Source organism: Pelophylax lessonae (assembly GCF_965119305.1).
Source record: "Pelophylax lessonae genome assembly, chromosome: 2".
Classification (NCBI taxonomy): Eukaryota; Metazoa; Chordata; class Amphibia; order Anura; family Ranidae; genus Pelophylax; species Pelophylax lessonae.
The window spans coordinates 721,254,080-721,275,263 of NC_138769.1; the positions used below are offsets into that span (position 1 = coordinate 721,254,080).

The window sequence follows — 21,184 nt, forward strand, 5'->3', positions numbered from 1 at the left end:
ATCAGGGACAATGTAAATGATTTAAGAAAAAATATATATATTTTTTTATTTTGTGCCACACAGTGTCGCTCTCACCCCAGCTAGGGGTTGTAGTTCTGGCAGCAGGTTGTCTCTCTCTCTGTGCCCGCTCACTCTTCCCGTCTGTCGCAAATTTAACGTGTCACCGGAGGCAGGGTGTCAGCATGGTGCACTTTCCAAAATCCGCCAGCAGGGGGAGGCAGAGCACCTTCCGACAAGCTGGAGGCCTCACACTCCATTAATTACTACTATTAATAATGTTTTTTTATAGATATAATTTTTACACCTGTTAATTGATACATATATATAGTTTTCTAGCTCTAGATAAATGTGTGTACATATCCGTGTATGTGTATGTGTGTGCATATATATATATATATATGTGTATATTGCTAAAAAAAATGAAAACAGACCTCAATCCTCAATGGGAAAAATCTCATGCTGGATATCTATACTGGTATGGACTTGGTATGTGTTAGGATAATATGACTGGGTAATGTGTTAGGATCTATACTGGTATGGACTATACTGGTATGGACTCTGTAATATGTTAGGATCTATACTGGTGTGAACTGGGTAATGTGTTAGGATCTATACTGGTATGGACTGGGTAATGTGTTAGGATCTATACTGGTATGGACTGGGTAATGTGTTAGGATCTATACTGGTATGGATTGGGTAATGTGTTAGGATCTATACTGGTATGGACTGGGTAATGTGTTAGGATCTATACTGGTATGGACTGGGTAATGTGTTAGGATGATATGGACTGGGTAATGTGTTAGGATGATATGGACTGGGTAATGTGTTAGGATCTATACTGGTATGGACTGGGTAATGTGTTAGGATCTATACTGGTGTGAACTGGGTAATGTGTTAGGATCTATACTGGTATGGACTGGGTAATGTGTTAGGATGATATGGACTGGGTAATGTGTTAGGATGATATGGACTGGGTAATGTGTTAGGATGATATGGACTGGGTAATGTGTTAGGATCTATACTGGTATGGACTGGGTAATGTGTTAGGATCTATACTGGTATTTACTGGGTAATGTGTTAGGATCTATACTGGTATGGACCGGGTGAGGTGTTAGGATCGATACTGGTAAGGACTGGGTAATGTGTTAGGATCTATACTGGTATGGACTGGGTAATGTGTTAGGATCGATACTGGTATGAACTGGGTAATGTGTTAGGATCTATACTGGTATGGACTGGGTAATGTGTTAGGATCTATACTGGTTTGGACTGGGTAATGTGTTAGGATCTATACTGGTATGGACTGGGTAATGTGTTAGGATCTATACTGGTATGGACTGAGTAATGTGTTAGGATCTATACTGGTATGGACTGGGTAATGTGTTAGGATCTATACTGGTATGGACTGGGTAATGTGTTAGGATCTATACTGGTATGGACTGGGTAATGTGTTAGGATCTATACTGGTATGGACTGGGTAATGTGTTAGGATCTATACTGGTATGGACTGGGTAATGTGTTAGGATGATATGGACTGGGTAATGTGTTAGGATCTATACTGGTGTGAACTGGGTAATGTGTTAGGATCTATACTGGTATGGACTGGGTAATGTGTTAGGATCTATACTGGTATGGACTGGGTAATGTGTTAGGATCTATACTGGTATGGACTGGGTAATGTGTTAGGATCTATACTGGTATGGACTGGGTAATGTGTTAGGATCTATACTGGTATGGACTCGGTAATGTGTGAGGATGATATGGACTGGGTAATGTGTTAGAATCTATACTGGTATGGACTGGGTAATGTGTTAGAATCTATACTGGTATGGACTGGGTAATGTGTTAGGATCTATACTGGTATGGACTGGGTAATGCTGGCATGTCCAACCTGCGGCCCAAGGGCCGCATGCGGCCCAGAACCTCAGGCAATGCGGCCCACTGCCCCATGACAATTTTTGCTGGGGAGGAAGGAAGTCGGGTCGAGGGCACGGCCACAGCAGCTTCCAACTAACGGTAGGCAGAGGCTGCCTCAGGGGGGGGGGGGGGAGCATGTGCAGTGTTTCTGACTCCTACCATCATGAACTTCAAATCACTGAAGTGGTCATGGTGGTTAGAGTGTTCCTTTATTATCTCTCAGAAGAAGTAAACCTCTGTATACTGATTCAATTGAATTTGATCATCCTCTGTTGTGTTAAATTAGTGCGGGGGCCGCGGTGGCACGGGAAGGGCGCGGCAGCATTTTATTACTTATATACCTTAACTATAGTATATATTTTATATGCGGCCCAAGAAAATTTCTCTACACTCAATGTGGCCCAGTGAAGCCAAAAGGTTGGACACCCATGGGGTAATGTGTTAGGATCTATACTGGTATGGACTGGGTAATGTGTTAGGATCTATACTGGTATTTACTGGGTGAGGTGTTAGGATCTATACTGGTAAGGACTGGGTAATGTGTTAGGATCTATACTGGTATGGACTGGGTAATGTGTTAGGATCTATACTGGTATGGACTGGGTAATGTGTTAGGATCTATACTGGTATGGACTGGGTAATGTGTTAGGATCTATACTGCACAGTTGCCAATAATGGATAAAAAATGAATAATTCTCCCATTCAGCTGCACTACTTCTGCCTAAAGTTTAAAATTCTCATCACAATTTCCTGCAATTCTAAAGTGTCAAATGTGCTCAGGTGTGACCATACAAAAAATGTATTATGGAAATATAAATAAAGTGCAAGGTGTAAAAAAGTACATTGCCGGTGTTCTAAAATTTCGTCGGACCCATGAAAATTCCGGACCCTCGTCACTTCCGGTGACGCTACGTCATAAGCCAGCTGATGCGAGCCCCGGTGCGCATGCGCACAAGGCATTTTCAAGGTCTGATTAAATTCTAAGACTTACGAACAGCTGAGAGGAGGAGGGGCTGAGGTGGGACGCACACATCGCTGCGGGATAATGTTACAACACCGCCGCGTCATCGAGCAAGGAACATGTTGCAGAGCTGACTTAGAGGAGGCGAGAAGGAAGTGAATACTCATACTAAATAGTAATGATAAAAAAATAATAAGAAATACTAAACATTTTTTATCATGACTATTTAGTATGAGTATTCACTTCCTTCCCGCCTCCTCTAAGTCAGCTCTGCGCGGCGGTGTTGTAACATTTTCACGCAGCGGTGTGTGCGTCCCACCTCAGCCCCTCCTCCTCTCAGTCAGCTGTTCGTAAGTCTTAGAATTTAATCGGACCTTGAAAATGCCTTGTGCGCATGCGCACCAGGGCTCGCAGCAGCTGGTGGTGACAGAGCGTCCCCCGGAAGTGACGAGGGTCCAGAATTTTCACGGGTCCGACTAAATTTTAGAACACCGGGACAATGTAAATTACCCGGGACATGCTCCATTTTGCCGGGACTGTCCCCGTAAAAATGGGACAGTTGGCAAGTATGGCAAGGTGACTGGGGGAATATATTACAAGTTGCACCCCTAGGCTGTATTATATAGCAGGGTGAGTGGGGGAAGATATTACAGGTTGCATTACATATCAGGGTGACTGGGGAAAAAATACAGGTTGCACCCATAGTCTGCATCACATACCGGGATGACTGGGGGAAGAAATTACAGGTTGCAACCCTAGGCTGTGTTATATAGCTGCACCTATATTGGGGAGATTGGGGGAAGATATTACAAGTTGCACCCATAAACTGTATTATGTGTCAATGTGACTGGGGGAAGATATTAGATGTTGCACCTATATTGGAGCGATTGGGGAAGATATTATATGTTGCACCCATAAACTGTATTATATGGCAATGCGACTGGGGAAGATATTAGATGTTGCAGCTATATTGGGGATGATTGGGGGAAGATATTAGATGTTGCGCCTATATTGGGGAGATTGGGGGAAGATATCATAAGCTGCATCTATAAATGTATGTATTATGTCATTGCGACTGAGGAATGATATTTGATGTTGCCCCTATATTGGGGTGACCTGGGGAGGAGATATTTTGGCTATATTATTTATTAGGGGATTAGGGGAAGATATTAAATGTTGCACCCCTAGGCTGTATATAACATTATGACTGGGGGGGCGATACTACAGATTACACCAATAAGCTGCATTATATCTTGGGGTGACTGGGGGAAGAAATTACAAACTGCACCCCTAGGCTGTATTATATAGCAGGGTGACTGGGGGAATATGTTACAAGTTACACCCCTAGCCTGTATTATATAGCAGGGTGACTGGGGGAATATATTACAAGTTGCACCTCTAGGCTGTATTATATAGCAGAGTGACTGGGGGAAGATATTACAAGTTGCACCCCTAGGCTGTATTATATAGCAGAGTGACTGGGGGAAGATATTACAAGTTGCACCCCTAGGCTGTATTATATAACATTGTGACTGGGGGAAGATATTACAGATTGCACCCATAAGCTGCATTATATCTTGTGGCGACTGGGGGAAGAAATTACAAACTGCACCCCTAGGCTGTATTAGATAGCAGGGTGACTGGGGGAATATATTACAAGTTGCACCCCTAGACTGTATTATATAGCAGGGTGACTGAGGGAAGATATTAAAAGTTGCACCCCTTGGCTGTATTATATAACATTATGACTGGGGGGCGATATTACAGATTACACCAATAAGCTGCATTATATCTTGGGGTGACTGGGGGAAGAAATTACAAACTGCACCCCTAGGCTGTATTATATAGCAGGGTGACTGGGGGAATATATTACAAGTTGCACCCCTAGGCTGTATTATATAGCAGGGTGACGGGGGGAATATATTACAAGTTGCACCCCTAGGCTGTATTATATACTGACGAAGGTGCTACAGCCCCGAAAAAATACCCCAAAATGTTCACCAGATCACAACAACCTAAAGACGACAATCCGAGATCACAGAGGCCTTTTTTAGGCGTGAAACAGAACACGAAACAAGTGAAAAAATAACACAAAATGAAGTCATGGAACATGAGGGATTGACTATTATCAATTTGTCTACACATGTTCTAACAAAAGCGGAAAGGGAAGTACTATCCCTAGGACTCTCTTTCTGTCCCAATAGGGGGACTGATACCTTTGAAATTATTAAAGACATTAATCTATTTGCGAGGAACTTACTCCTTAAGGTCAAATATAATAAGAAATCAACATCTACCGAAATACCTCCAACCAGTCTAACAGCAGCTGAATTCAGGGCCATAAGAGATCTCAACCTGCTACTCGAAGAAGGAGCTATAGACGATTGGCTAGATGAAGATACACACATTGAAAGTGAAAACGAAGAGGCAGAAGACCCAAAAGGAGCCAAAGGCCCCACTTTTAAGAAAAAATCCCACATCTTCCCCTCACTTAATGAGAACCCCTCAATTGCCCTCTTTGTGAGGGAGACAACTAAGGATTTAGAGAAACTAAAGGGGAAGAAGACACCACAAAACCTCACAAAAGATCAAAGAACAGCCTTACAAAACCTGAAGAAAAACGAATCCATAACAATAAAACCCTCCGACAAGGGGGGGAACATTGTATTAATGGACAACCACGATTATAAAACCATGTGTCAGAAGATCTTGGATAACACTCAGTGCTACAAAAAGATAATGCCTATTATGGTAGAAATATATAAAGAAGATTTCTACAAAAAAATAGATGGAGCAAGAAACCAAGGGATGATATCAGAATCACTCTGGCAATATATAAGGACCAAACATTCTAGAACTCTGACCTTTTACGCCTTACCTAAAATTCATAAGGATAAAAACAACCCCCCAGGCAGACCCATCATTTCGGGGAATGGTAACTTAACGGAGAACACCAGCAAGGTCATTGATGCATACTTAAGGCCGCATGTAACAAAACTTCCTTCATATACCAGAGATACAGGACACCTCCTTCAAATCTTGGATGGTATAACCATACCAGACGATGCGTTCCTAGTGACCATCGACGTTGAAGCACTCTACAACAACATCTCACACAAGAAAGGAATGGAAATTATTAGAAGAACTTTAGAAGAACAGAGTGGATATGATTATAACTTCAATTCCTTCATAATCATGATGTTGGATTACATCCTCAACAACAACTTTTTTGTCTTCAATGGCACATATTATTTACAGATATGTGGTGTCGCAATGGGCACAAGTTGTGCCCCGTCCTATGCGAACACATACCTTGGAGCGTGGGAACAGGAATTTCTTGCCCAAGAGGAAAACAGCATCTTTGCCAGCAATATTATTGTCTGGCAAAGATTTATAGACGACATTTTCATTATCTGGACGGGTTCGGAAAATATGATTAAAGAATGTCTCCAAGCCATGAATGGAAACACGTACAACATGTTCTTTACCATGAGTTACGACAAAGAAAAAATACCATTCCTAGATACGTGGATCATAAAGGACAAAAACGGATTGCTCAAAACCACCTTATTCTGCAAGGAAACAGCAGGTAATTCCATATTACATGCATCCAGTTTTCATCCCTCCTCACTAAAAAGTGCAATCCCATACAGCCAATTTCTTAGGTTAAAGAGGAACTGCACCAAAGAACAGGACTTTCAGAGAGAAGCTGATTCACTCACAGCCAGACTGAGGAAAAGGGGTTACACAAAGACAATCCTGCGAAAAGCCTTCAATAGAGTCAAGAAACAAGAGAGACAGGACATTCTATTCAAAAAGAAAAAGAAACAGACATCCGATGAATCAGAAAACATAACAAGGGTCATTATGAGATTCACCAACAACCACCCCAAAATAAAAAACATCATAGCCAAGCATTGGCAGATCCTTAGGGAGGACTCCATGATACAACCCTTTATACCTGAAAATCCCCAGATCACATATAGGAAAGCGGGATCCATGAAACAGCTACTCACACACAGTGAGTACAAGGAATCCAGAAAATACCCCTGTAAACAGAAGGGCACATTCCCCTGTGGAAACTGTGGACAGTGTAACGTTATTAAGAAATGCACAAACCTAACACTTCCCAATGGAGACCTTTTTACACCCCGACATTTTGTCAACTGTCGGACAAAAGGGGTGGTCTATATCATGAGATGCCAATGCGAATCCTATTACATAGGAAAAACAAAACAGGAATTTGGCAAACGCGTAAATCAGCACATCAACAGTATGCAGATGTGTAATTTTTACGTACCCCTGGGCAGACACGTTGCACAATATCACAAAAACATAATGCCAAAAGTAATATTTACAGCCCTGGAAAGGATACACATACCTTGTAGAGGGGGGGACTGGAACAAACGGCTGCTACAAATGGAAATGAGGTGGATAAGACGCCTCCAAGCCACAAAACCACCTGGACTAAACGAGAACGAGAGTTTTCGTCCGTTTTTGGAGGGCTTCTCGTCAGGAAAGACGGATTAAAAAATCAAAAACCTTTCCTCAAAAACTTTTCCTCACTTTCATAAACAATCAATTCCTAATCACTTCTGGACTAACAGTCACTAACACATCTCTATACACTGTGTCCTAAATCTTACAGCCGCTGTATTGATTATGGTAATTAACCATAAGATTAACACACCATCTATCCATCCATCCCATTTTCTATCCGATACCTATATACTGACCGATTTTATATGGACTCTCAATATGTCTCCATACATCGGTCCTCATTATCTCTGGACTGACATACCAACCATTGACACCTAATCCTGCTAAACATGGCCCTGGAACAACCCTGGAATGTCCAGATATCTAGATTGCTCCATGCTGATCCATCAGGCACCCCTAAGTGGGATCAATATATCCTACTGCTTAAAACCGTTTTCTATTTAGGCTACATTCACACCTGAGCGTAGCGTTTTTCGCGCGTTTTTTACCGCGATTTTACCGCGATTTTTGCGGCGGTTTTTAACCGCGATTTTACCGCGATTTTTGTGCAGGCGTTTTTAGATTGAATAGAGATCAATGGAAAACGCCTGTAATCTGCCCAAAAAGAAGCTCATGTACTTTTTTGAGCGTTGGGCGTTTTGCTCACAGCGTCAAAACGCTCAGATGTGAACAGGGGCCATTGAAATGAATAGGATTTGTCTTGTTGGGCGTTTTGAGAGCTGATCCTAGAGCAGAAAAACGCCCCAAAACGCCTAGATGTGAACGGAGCCTTACCCTTTTGTATTGTTTTATTTATTTTATTTATATTTGCATTTACATGATTCTGTGATTCATGTTTGTTTAGCATACTCCGCTTTGCCTATGGCTATTAATTTATACAAAAGACCAGTCCTTGTTATCCAATCTGTATTGCGATACTCCATATACATTGATTATGGCTGTCGGCGGTACAGATCGGCTCCCCATATTCCTTCTAGTCACACCCAGCACGGGTAGCCCCTACACTCCGATGTAGGGGCGGCTCGGGACCCACCAATCCCAATCAAGGGAAGGAGGGTACCTTCTTCCGTGCTGGCGGCCAGAGAGCGTCCTTCACAACGGGCCGTGGCAACCTGCGCGCGCATTCCGACAAGCGCAGGTTACTATACAGACGCCACGTCACGCTCGGAGTCTAAGCCGTCCCACATGCAGAACTTACTGCGCATGTGCGGACGTCTTTAAAAGGCCGGGGATCAACAGTCAGCTCTCACTTCTCCCCAACGGGAGGAAGGAGACGGACACTACCTGCGCCGACCGGATGAACCACTCTGCTTATTCAAAGACCTTTCAAATGTAAGTCATATAGGGGAACCCCTATCCATCAATAAAAATTTGGCACTTACAAGTCACCTTGTATACTGTTGCAAGCACTCTATCACTTAACTTGGAAGTTTAATGAAAACCATGTAACAGACCGCTCTGATACACTTTATTACTATACATTGTAGACCAAGCATTTGGCACGGTCAGAGGGAGGAATAACCACCCCCCCAATGAGGAAGCACGTACTAACCCCCGCAACTGTAAGTGGTCACAAACATTTAAATACATCAAATACACATTCAGATACAAATTGGACACACAGTATCCAATGATTACCCTCTTTCTTCATCTATACCATCCCAGGTCTTTGCGCAGAACTTGATCCCGCTGTGACTACAATAAGGACAGGGGACCCTGACGCATTAGCCGCCAGCCCTATTAATGTATGTGGAAATATTTTCCTACCCATTATTTGTATCCTACCTATGGTAAAATTAAGGCCCCAAATAAACTGAAATATACTTTCTTTTTCATAGAACAAGCACTGAGTGACTTAAAGCTTTGAAAAAGGCCTGTGAGCCGAAACGCGTCAGCAAACTGGGACCTTTTTGGGAGGACACTTAGTCCTTTTAACACCTACTGGAAAACAGCCCAAAAAAATCCCTAAGGCCCCTTTCACACTAATGCGACGCAATTTTACCGCGATTTTGCCGCGATTTCGCGGCGCGATTTTTGCCGCGATTTTGCCGCGATTTTGAGAGCAATGGCAAGTCTATATGCCTCAAAACGCATTAAAATCATGGCAAAGTAGTGCAGGAACTACTTTGAAGTCGGTGCGACTTCAAAACGCACTGATATGAATGGGGCTCATTGAAAATAATGGGAAACGACTTGTCATGCGATTTTGCGGTCCAAAATCGCGGGACAAGTCGCACTAGTGTGAATGGGGCCTTAAACTTGTCACCTTTGCACCATTGTCACTGATTCCTCGGAATCAACTTCCTTCTTACCTTTTCACACTTGGGCTCCTTACCCCAAGCACTATACTCACCATTATGTTATCCAATATACTTGGAAAATTACTTTTGTAAATAAATTATTGTTTAGATTTCTTCATCCTTTTGTGGAACCATATATCTTTGATTATTCTTTGTATATATTTCATATATATTGTATACCCATACATCAATACTTGCATCTACTTGCCCATAAAGTCCCACCCTTGACTTGGTTTGAGGCACCAAAAAAAACCCCCCAATAAAGGCTGTATTATATAGCAGGGTGACGGGGGGAATATATTACAAGTTGCACTCCTAGGCTGTATTATATAGCAGGGCACAGTTGCCAACATTTGAACACAATTTCCAGGGACACTTTGCAGCGCAGCTATCAATTACTTACCACACCCACCTCCCTGAAGCTCCACCTATTTATGGCGAACCTTGGCACCCCAGATGTTTTGGAACTACATTTCCCATGATGCTCATACACTCTGCAGTGTAGTTGAGCATCATGGGAAATGTAGTTCCAAAACATCTGGGGTGCCAAGGTTAGCCATCACTGTTATAGGGTCCATACTTGCCAACTGTCCCTTTTTTCCTGGGACAGTCCCTGGAAATAGGAGCCTGTCCCAGGTAATTTATATTGTCCCTGGAAGCGCCTGTTAATCAGGCTGCCCCTAATGTTACGCAGAAGTAGTGCAGCTGAATGGGAGAATTATTCCAACTCTGCTACTTTGGCCTTAAGTTTGAAATTCCCTTTTTAATTTTCTGTAATTGTCTCTATATTGAGTAGACTCTATAATCTGATAAGTAGGCGAGATTAATTATGCAGAGTGGGCGGAGCTTCAGGAAGGTGGGTGTGGTAATTGATAGCTGTGCTGCAAAGTGTCCCTGGAATTTTTTTTTAAATGTTGGCAACTATGAGGGTCTACTCAATAAAGAGAGAATTACAGGAAATTGAAAAGGGAATTTTAAATTTGAGGCCAAAGTAGCAGAGTTGGAATAATTCTCCCATTCAGCTGCACTACTTCTGCCTAAAGTTTAAAATTCTCATCACAATTTCCTGCAATTCTAAAGTGTCAAATGTGCTCAGGTGTGACCATACAAAAAATTTATTATGGAAATATAAATAAAGTACAAGGTGTAAAAAAGTACATTGCCGGTGTTCTAAAATTTCGTCGGACCCATGAAAATTCCGGACCCTCGTCACTTCCGGTGACGCTACGTCATAAGCCAGCTGATGCGAGCCCCGGTGCGCATGCGCACAAGGCATTTTCAAGGTCCGATTAAATTCTAAGACTTACGAACAGCTGAGAGGAGGAGGGGCTGAGGTGGGACGCACACATCGCTGCGGGATAATGTTACAACACCGCCGCGTCATCGAGCAAGGAACATGTTGCAGAGCTGACTTAGAGGAGGCGAGAAGGAAGTGAATACTCATACTAAATAGTAATGATAAAAAAATAATAAGAAATACTAAACATTTTTTATCATGACTATTTTATTTAAGTGCAAGGTGTAAATAAGTACAATGTAAATTACCCGGGACATGCTCCTTTTTCCCGGGACTGTCCCAGCAAAAATGGGACAGTTGGCAAGTATGGCAGGGTGACTGGGGGAATATATTACAAGTTGCACCCCTAGGCTGTATTATCTAGCAGGGTGACTGGGGGAATATATTACAGGTTGCATTATATATCAGGGTGACTGGGGGAAGAAATTATAGGTTGCAACCCTAGGCTGTGTTATATAGCTGCACCTATATTGGGGAGATTGGGGGAAGATATTACAAGTTGCACCCATAAACTGTATTATGTGTCAATGTGACTGGGGGAAGATATTAGATGTTGCACCTATATTGGAGCGATTGGGGAAGATATTATATGATGCACCCATAAACTGTATAATATGGCAATGCGACTGGGGAAGATATTAGATGTTGCAGCTATATTGGGGATGATTGGGGGATGATGTTAAATGTTGCGCCTATATTGGGGAGATTGGGGGAAGATATTACAAGCTGCATCTATAAATGTATGTATTATGTCATTGCGACTGAGGAATGATATTTGATGTTGCCCCTATATTGAGGTGACCTGGGGAGGAGATATTTTTCTCTATATTATTTATTAGGGGAAGATATTAGATGTTGCACCTACATTGGCGTGACCGGGGGGGGGGGGGGGATTTTGGCTATATTATTTATTAAGGGTATTAGGGGAAGATATTAGACGTTGCACCTATATTGGGGTGACCTGGGGAGGGGATATTTTGGCTATATGATTTATTAGAGGGATTAGCGGAAGATATTAGATGTTGCACTAATATTGGGGTGACTGGGGGGGGGAGATATTTTGGCTATATGATTTAATAGGGGGATTAGGGGAAGATATTAGAAGTTGCACCCCCATGCTGTATATGTCAGGGCTGGAGATCTCCAGCAATACTCCTGTTCCCTGTCTATCCTCCTCGGTATACTCTGTAAGGGGGCGGGGTATAGAGGAAAGCGCGCTGACACTGGTCCAAACACCACGGCTCCGCCCCCAACAACTGTCACTCCCGACATCCTTTGCGAACTCCCGAGTCCCGGCCGTTGATTGGCTGTGGGGAGCGGAAGCGGAAGAGACGTCCTCCGGTTGCCAGGAGACCGGGGAGAAGCTTCCGTGTGTTGACGGCGGGCATAGAGGGATGAGAGCGGAGCGGAGAGGATGAAGAGCCGGGGGGAGAAGAGCGGGAAGGCGGGGAGCCGGAGGAGGAAAGGTAGATCTTCTCACCACACTAATAACACTTTACTGCCTGTCAGCCATACCAGGAGAGCTGACTTCACTGGCTGCATGATTCTTCCCCTTAGCCCCTCTCTATCAGAGCCCTCCTGTACTTCCAGGTATGGGGGGAGCATGTTACCTCCTCAGATCACAGCGACCCATCGTCTGGCCCGGGTCCTGGCTCACCCAGGGGGCTGTGATGGGGGAGGGGACGGTATCAGTGAGGGGGGGCTATGAAGGGGGAGGGGGCTATGAAGGGGGAGGGGGGCTATGATGGGGGGAGGGGACGGTATCAGTGAGGGGGGGGCTATGATGGGGGAGGGGACGGTATCAGTGAGGGGGGGCTATGATGGGGGAGGGGACGGTATCAGTGAGGGGGGGGCTATGATGGGGGAGGGGACGGTATCAGTGAGGGGGGGCTATGATGGGGGAGGGGACGGTATCAGTGAGGGGGGGGCTATGAAGGGGGAGGGGGGCTATGATGGGGGAGGGGACGGTATAAGTGAGGGGGGGGCTATGATGGGGGAGGGGACGGTATCAGTGAGGGGGGGCTATGATGGGGGAGGGGAAGGTATCAGTGAGGGGGGGCTATGATGGGGGAGGGGACGGTATCAGTGAGGGGGGGCTATGATGGGGGAGGGGAAGGTATCAGGGAGGGGGGCTATGATGGGGGAGGGGATGGTATCAGGGAGGGGGGCTATGATGGGGGAGGGGATGGTATCAGGGAGGGGGGGCTATGATGGGGGAGGGGAAGGTATCAGGGAGGGGGGCTATGATGGGAGGGGGGGCTATGATGGGGGAGGGGATGGTATCAGGGAGGGGGGCTATGATGGGGGAGGGGATGGTATCAGGGAGGGGGGGCTATGATGGGGGAGGGGAAGGTATCAGGGAGGGGGGCTATGATGGGAGGGGGGGCTATGATGGGGGAGGGGAAGGTATCAGGGAGGGGGGCTATGATGGGGGAGGGGATGGTATCAGGGAGGGGGGCTATGATGGGGGAGGGGAAGGTATCAGGGAGGGGGGCTATGATGGGAGGGGGGGCTATGATGGGGGAGGGGAAGGTATCAGGGAGGGGGGCTATGATGGGGGAGGGGATGGTATCAGGGAGGGGGGCTATGATGGGGGAGGGGAAGGTATCAGGGAGGGGGGCTATGATGGGAGGGGGGCTATGATGGGGGAGGGGAAGGGAAGGTATCAGGCAGGGGGCCCCAAAGAGAACCTGTCACCACCCAAAACACCATCATTGAGCCCCTTTAACCCCTCTATGACCTCCTAACACATATATGTGGCGGCAGAAGGGTGACCTTTAACGGAACAAAGGTCACTAATGTAAACACGGCAGACCGCTGTTCTGTCAGCAATAAACACTGGGGATCCTGTGTTCCTCCTATTTAGGAACACAGGTCTTTGTGTTCATGCAGTAAGCCCATCCCCCCACACAGTTGAAAAACGCTTCCTAGGTACACATTTAACCCTTTGATTGCCCCTGGGGTTAACCCCTTCCCTGCCAGTGTCATTATTACAGTAATGGTGCATATGTATAGCACACATTACTGTAGTAATGTCACTGGTACCCCCAAAAGTGTCAAAAATGTCAGTTAGGGGTCCGATCTGTCCATAATGTCACACTCCCGCTAAAAATCGCAGATCGCCGCCATTGCTAGTAAAAAAAAAAAAAAAAAAACAATAAAAATGACAAAAATCTTTCCCGTAGTTTGTAGACGCAACCAATCAAAATATGCTTACTTCGATTTTCTTCTTTTTTTTTTTTACCAAAAATATGTAGCAGAAAAAAAACAAATTGGCCCAAAATGTTAAAACATTTTGATTTTATAATTGTTTTTTTTTTTTTTTTAGGAATCATATATAGCAGAATGTGAAAAATATTGTTTTCTCAGAATTGTCGCTTTTTTTTTGTTTATAGCACAAAAAATAAAAATCGCACAGGTGATCAAATACCACCAAAAGAAAGTTCTATTTGTGTGGAAAAAAAGGACGTAAATTTTAGATGGGTACAGCGTCGCGCAACCGCACAATTGTCTGTTAAAATAACGCAGTGCCGAATCGCAAAAAATGGCCTGATCCGGTGTGTTAAAAAAAAAAAAAAACACAAAAAAAAAAAAAAAACCACGAGACTTTAGTACCACTTTTAAAAAGTAAAAAATATGCAGTCACAAAGTGCAGCGTACAACACTTGTGCACTACAGGTAAAAGCGTGTACATTTCCCGCTTAAGAATAGAGCTCATCAACCAAGCTGGGGGCAAAAAAAACTCTTACTTTCAGGTCCAACATGATGACCTAATTAGCTCCGCCCTAAGGCGTTGCGTCACTCTGAAGTGACTGCCTCAGAGGGTTTGTGGTATGTGTAATCTGGAAAGTGGATTACTGTCCAGCTTGAACAATATTTGAATCCATACATCTCCGGTTTGGAATATGCTACATATTAAAGCGGAGTTCCAGCCTCAAATACCTTATTTTAACGAAAAATACCCCTATAATGCTAATCGCCCTTTGCAGAACTGCTATTCTCATACTTACAAGGTGTACGGTATTGGATTTTAGTCAAAGTCTTACTTTTAAAAACGATGTCTGGGCGCGGCCATCTTGGATGTGGGCATCTGAAGCCGCAGTGTAATCTGCTGTGCCCTTCTTCCTGATTCCAGGGAGCGTTCTGGGAGTTCTTCCTGATTCCAGGGAGCGTTCTGGGAGTTCTTCCTGATTCCAGAGAGTGTTCTGAGAGTTCTTCCTGATTCCAGGGAGCGTTCTGGGAGTTCTTCCTGATTCCAGGGAGTGTTCTGGGAGTTCTTCCTGATTCCAGGGAGTGTTCTGGGAGTTCTTCCCGATTCCAGGGAGCGTTCTGGGAGTTCTTCCCGATTCCAGGGAGCGTTCTGGGAGTTCTTCCTGATTCCAGGGAGTGTTCTGGGAGTTCTTCCCGATTCCAGGGAGCGTTCTGGGAGTTCTTCCCGATTCCAGGGAGCGTTCTGGGAGTTCTTCCTGATTCCAGGGAGTGTTCTGGGAGTTCTTCCTGATTCCAGGGAGTGTTCTGGGAGTTCTTCCTGATTCCAGGGAGCGTTCTGGGAGTTCTTCCCGATTCCAGGGAGCGTTCTGGGAGTTCTTCCCGATTCCAGGGAGTGTTCTGGGAGTTCTTCCCGATTCCAGGGAGCGTTCTGGGAGTTCTTCCCGATTCCAGGGAGCGTTCTGGGAGTTCTTCCCGATTCCAGGGAGTGTTCTGGGAGTTCTTCCCGATTCCAGGGAGCGTTCTGGGAGTTCTTCCTGATTCCAGGGAGTGTTCTGGGAGTTCTTCCTGATTCCAGGGAGTGTTCTGGGAGTTCTTCCTGATTCCAGGGAGTGTTCTGGGAGTTCTTCCTGATTCCAGGGAGTGTTCTGGGAGTTCTTCCTGATTCCAGGGAGTGTTCTGGGAGTTCTTCCCGATTCCAGGGAGTGTTCTGGGAGTTCTTCCTGATTCCAGGGAGTGTTCTGGGAGTTCTTCCCGATTCCAGGGAGTGTTCTGGGAGTTCTTCCTGATTCCAGGGAGTGTTCTGGGAGTTCTTCCTGATTCCAGGGAGTGTTCTGGGAGTTCTTCCCGATTCCAGGGAGTGTTCTGGGAGTTCTTCCTGATTCCAGGGAGTGTTCTGGGAGTTCTTCCTGATTCCAGGGAGTGTTCTGGGAGTTCTTCCCGATTCCAGGGAGTGTTCTGGGAGTTCTTCCCGATTCCAGGGAGTGTTCTGGGAGTTCTTCCCGATTCCAGGGAGTGTTCTGGGAGTTCTTCCTGATTCCAGGGAGTGTTCTGGGAGTTCTTCCTGATTCCAGGGAGTGTTCTGGGAGTTCTTCCTGATTCCAGGGAGTGTTCTGGGAGTTCTTCCCGATTCCAGGGAGTGTTCTGGGAGTTCTTCCTCATTCCAGGGAGTGTTCTGGGAGTTCTTCCTGATTCCAGGGAGTGAATTATTGATCAGCATAGCGAGCACTCCAGGAATCACTAAAGTAGCAAAATAGGCCGGAACTCCGCTTTAACCACTTCAGTACCGGGCACTTTCACCCCCTTCCTGCCCAGGCCAATTTTCAGTTTTTAGCGCTGTTGCATTTTGAATGCCAATTGCGCAGTCATGCAACACTGCATCTACACCAAATATATGTCCTTTTCCCCCCACAAATTGAGCTTTCTTTTGGTGGTATTTGATCACCATAAGGTTTTTTCTTTTTTGCTAAACAAATAAAAAAATAGACCGAAAAAAGTTTGAAAAAAAAAAAGTTTTTTTGTTTATGCTATACAATTTTGTAAATAAATACGATTTTTCCTGCACTGATGAGGCTGCACTGACAGGCACTGATGGGGCGGCACTGATGCGCACGATATGTGGCACTGATAGGTAGCACTGATATGCAGCATTGGTGAACACTGATAGGCAGCACTGATAGGGCGGCACTGATTGGCACTGACGGGTGGCACTGATGGGCACTGGTGGGCAATAATGGGCACTGGTGGGCGGCACTGAATAGATGGCAATGATGGGCACTGGTGGGCAGCACTGATGTGGAGGGCACCGGGGGGCTCCCTGAGCCCTGATTGCCATCCCTTGTGGCCATAGTGGGCATCCCTGGGGTCATGGGTGGGCATCCCTGGTGGTTCTAGTGGCACCCCCCCGAGGGTCTGCACTGGTAATCAATGATCTGATTACCAGTGCAGACCCCCCCCCCCTGTCAGGGGAGCCACAGATCGGCTCTCCTATACTCGTGCCTGTTAGGCACGTACTGAGGAAAGCCGATCAACGGCTCTTCCTGTGTACTATGTGACCAGCCATGATTGGACATGGCTGCTCACATGGTAAAGAGCCTACGTCAGATACCGAGATCAGAGATGCGGGGAGTCTGATTAACACGCCGCATTATCGATCGCCGCTCTGTGTGCCCCCCGGGGGCGCGCAGAGCGCATTATCCTGCCGCCGTCATATGACGTCTGGTCAGGATAATGCAACCACATACCCGCCGTCAATCGCCTATAGGGCTGGCAGGAAGTGGTTAAGAACAACCATTCCCCCTAGTATTGGGACTTTTAAGGCACTTCGATCATAAAATATATGAGAATAATAATTCTAAAATAATTTTTATTAGTATATATTTATATAGTTACATAGTTATTAGTCTGGTTGAAAAAAGACATAAGTCCATCTCGTTCAACCAATGGGATATGTGTACTCCAATAAGGCAAGTACTGTGCGGCGGGAACCATATTTAAGATCTTAAGATTTATCATCTTCCCCTTTTTTTTTTTTTTTTTTTTTTTCAATGATGTCTGTAATTTTATTTTATTATTTATTATTATATTATTATGATTTAAATTATAATAATTAAAATTAATATAACATTAAAATTAAATTATTTTAATTTTAATTTTATTTCTGCAGGAACAACAGATATCTCCCCATCAACCAGCCTCCCTCCTCTTGTAGAGGGTCAGCTCCGCTGCTTCCTTAGAGTGACTGTCGGTAAGATTCTCTGGACTGTGCCAAGGCCTCCGCCCTTTGTCCTTGTGAGGCTTCGATGGTGGGGGGAGACTTCTGATGGAACCATCTTCCACCCCAGGGACACCTCACAGACCGAGCAGAAGACGGTAAAGACCACAACTCGCTATGCCGTCCGCTGCGGACCCAAACAATTCACATCCTATCTTACAGGTATTCCCTCCGGACTGTAATTAACCATTTATTGTACACAGACCCGTCGTGTTGTTTTTAAGAATCTGCTGCCATCACAACTTAAAGTAGAGCTAAACTCAGCAATACTTACACATCTCTTCAATGGTCCAGTGTCCCTCACTGATGCCACCGTCATCAACCCAGCCTGCCACCCCCACCGGGTTGCTGCTGTTCTGCTTTAAATAAAAGTCTAAATTAAATATAAAGGTGATGTTTTTCTTTTAACAGCATGGTTTATAATTTTATGTATTTTCATATAGGACATGCATGCCATTAACTCTTTTGTATCTGAAGGTCATAGATGCTTACATGCCCAGATCAAATTCCTTCATCTAACTTAATAACTGTCACTAATTTGCTTACCTAAATATTTTTATTACATTTTTTTTTTTTTTTAAAGGCTTATAAGGTACTTTTTTTTAAGTACATTGTACTTCTTTATTATATGTTAAGTTATCCAACATCTAGATTAAAAAAATATATATTTTTTTAAATAATGTAATTGTATCTAATAGTACAGTATTAAACAGTGTAATGAAGTTCTCACATAATCGGGACCCCCCTCTGACTGGTTCCAGATCATTAGTGAGGTCAGACCTTTCAGTAACAGTCAAGATTGAGAGCCACCAGACGCGCAAATTGGCTCTCGAAGAGAAGACCTTTATTAATCTATCCCCAGCTGCTGTTGCATTGCTATTGACTTTTATTGGTTAAAGCAGTTTTAAAACAATCAAAGGCTGTACACAGATTTTAATAGATTTTCTAGTTCCATGAGAGTCATAGATTGTCCCCGTTTACCTGTTGGGACAGGAGGTAGAGAGTGCCCTGCCAGATCTCCTCAGTGTCCTCCTCCCCATGTGGCAAGTTGTGGAAAGTCAGTATTTTGTCTTCTGTGATGATCTAATTGATTATATACAGTAGATCATACTGAAGTATTCTCATACCAGTTAGTCCTGAATTGCAATCCTGGGGACTGCTCTTAACCACTTCAGTACCGGGCACTTTCACCCCCCCCCCCCTTCCTGCCCAGGCCAATTTTCAGCTTTCATGCTACAATGTACCCATATGAAATTTTTATCATTTTTTTTCACACAAATAGAGCTTTCTTTTGGTGGTATTTAATCACTGCTGGGTTTTTTTATTTCTTACAAAAAGAAAAAAGACAAAGTTTTGGAAAAAAAAAAAAGTTTTTCTTATTTTCTGTGAGTAATTTTTGAAAATTAAATAATTGTTCTCCTTCACTGATGTGCGCTGATGAGGTGGCACTTATGGGCATTGATGAGATGGCACTGATAGGCGGCACTGATAGGCGGCACTGATTGGCGGCACCATCAGTGCCCACAATCAGTGTCCATCAGTGCCTAGATGAGTAGGCACTGATGGGTACTGACTGGCAGCACTATGAGCACTGATTGTGGGCACTAATGGTGGCACTGATGGGCACTCTATTTCACTTTTCTGTAATCAGGGTACTGATGATCAGTGCCCTGATTACATGTCTTTGTCTCCCCTGTGAGGAGGAGCCGCTGATTGGCTCTCCTCGCCTCACGCTCTTGACGGTGTGAGGCGAGGAGAGCTGAAAAACAGGACTTATTTATATGTGACCGGCTGTGACTGGACACAGCCGATCACATGGGTAAAGAGCCATGTCATTGGCTCTTTACCAAGATCAGGGTCGCGCTGTGTCCTAGCAACTCGGCGTGGCCACGATCGCCTCACTGTGCATCCCTGCGGGCGCGCAAGAGAGGCCGTTCTGGTGCGTCGTCATATGAGGGCATCCCAGAACAAAAGCTGCACTGCTGCCCTGTCATTTGACGGTGGGCGGGCAGTAATGTGGTTAAAGAGAAACTGCAGTCTGCTCACATCATTTGTAATAAAAACATCTTTGCCATTCTGAAGCTTCCATCCAACCACTTTGCATATTTTATATATACTGTGATTCTGTACTTGCCAAATATGCTGCAGAAATCTCCAGCCATTTTAACCGTGGGCAGCTGAAGCTGCTGCCTGCTCACTTCCTGGACACACACACACACTCTCTCTCTTCTCCTCTCTTGATGAATACACATGGATCTCTGCAGTCTCCTGTTATCTCTGCCCTCATCCAGCCCTCTGCAGCTCTCATTGGCTTTCCTATGACTCATCTCTTCCTCACTTGCTGACAAACTCTCACAAGAGTGAGAGAGAGCTGTGCATGATGTCATTAGCATAGGCAAATTACCAGACAAGAAAGAGGAAGTGGGCTGTATAAGGTATTTACTGGCAGTGAAAAAAATGTTTTACTATCCAAAGTTAAAACAACAAGGGCAGAGGATTTAATAGATGAAAAGATGAAAAAATGATTGACGAGCCGCTTTAATAGTCTCACTAATATTATTGATTCCCTATTGGATTGGAGTGGAAATCCCTTTGATATATTACACTTATCTAGCTGAACCGAAATGCAATTCCTGACTTCCAGTCAAATGTTCCTAGTTATAACAAGAGGGCCCACATCCCCCCACCCCCCCCTTAGCCTTCCAGTGAAATTTCGATGAGTCCTCACTGTTACTCTTTATTACAAAGAACACTTTGAAAACACATCAGATCTCAATGGGGAAAAATATCATGCTGGATATCTATACGGATATGGACTGGGTAATGTGTTAGGATCTATACTGGTATGGACTGGGTAATGTGTTAGTATCTATACTGATATGGACTGGGTAATGTGTTAGGATCTATACTGGTATGGACTGGGTAATGTGTTAGGATCTATACTGGTATGGACTGGGTAATGTGTTAGGATCTATACTGGTATGGACTGGGTGATGTGTTAGGATCTATACTGGTATGGACTGGGTAATGTTAGGATCTATACTGGTATGGACTGGGTAATGTGTTAGGAAGGAAAGGATGCCACATTGTTATCACCCTACAGAGGTCTGAATTCAAAGACACCCCGAAAATCAAAGTGAAAAAATGATGCAGAAGGCTAGTCCATTTTGCTGAAATTTCATTGCAGCAACTCAGAATGGTCCTCAGTAGATTGTATGGCCCCCATT

At 44.5% G+C, this 21,184-nt stretch overlaps 1 protein-coding gene across 1 annotated transcript in view; it reads left to right on the forward strand.

Moving 5' to 3' along the window:
- Window positions 1-12,312: 12,312 nt before the first annotated feature.
- Window positions 12,313-21,184, forward strand: part of C2CD3 (C2 domain containing 3 centriole elongation regulator) — a 220,837-nt gene continuing 211,965 nt past the window's right edge. The window contains exons 1-2 of the mRNA XM_082245743.1: window positions 12,313-12,441; window positions 17,850-18,119. Coding sequence (XP_082101869.1) covers window positions 12,390-12,441; window positions 17,850-18,119 — 322 coding nt within the window. The 5' untranslated portion in view covers window positions 12,313-12,389. The remainder of the gene's footprint in view (window positions 12,442-17,849; window positions 18,120-21,184) is intronic.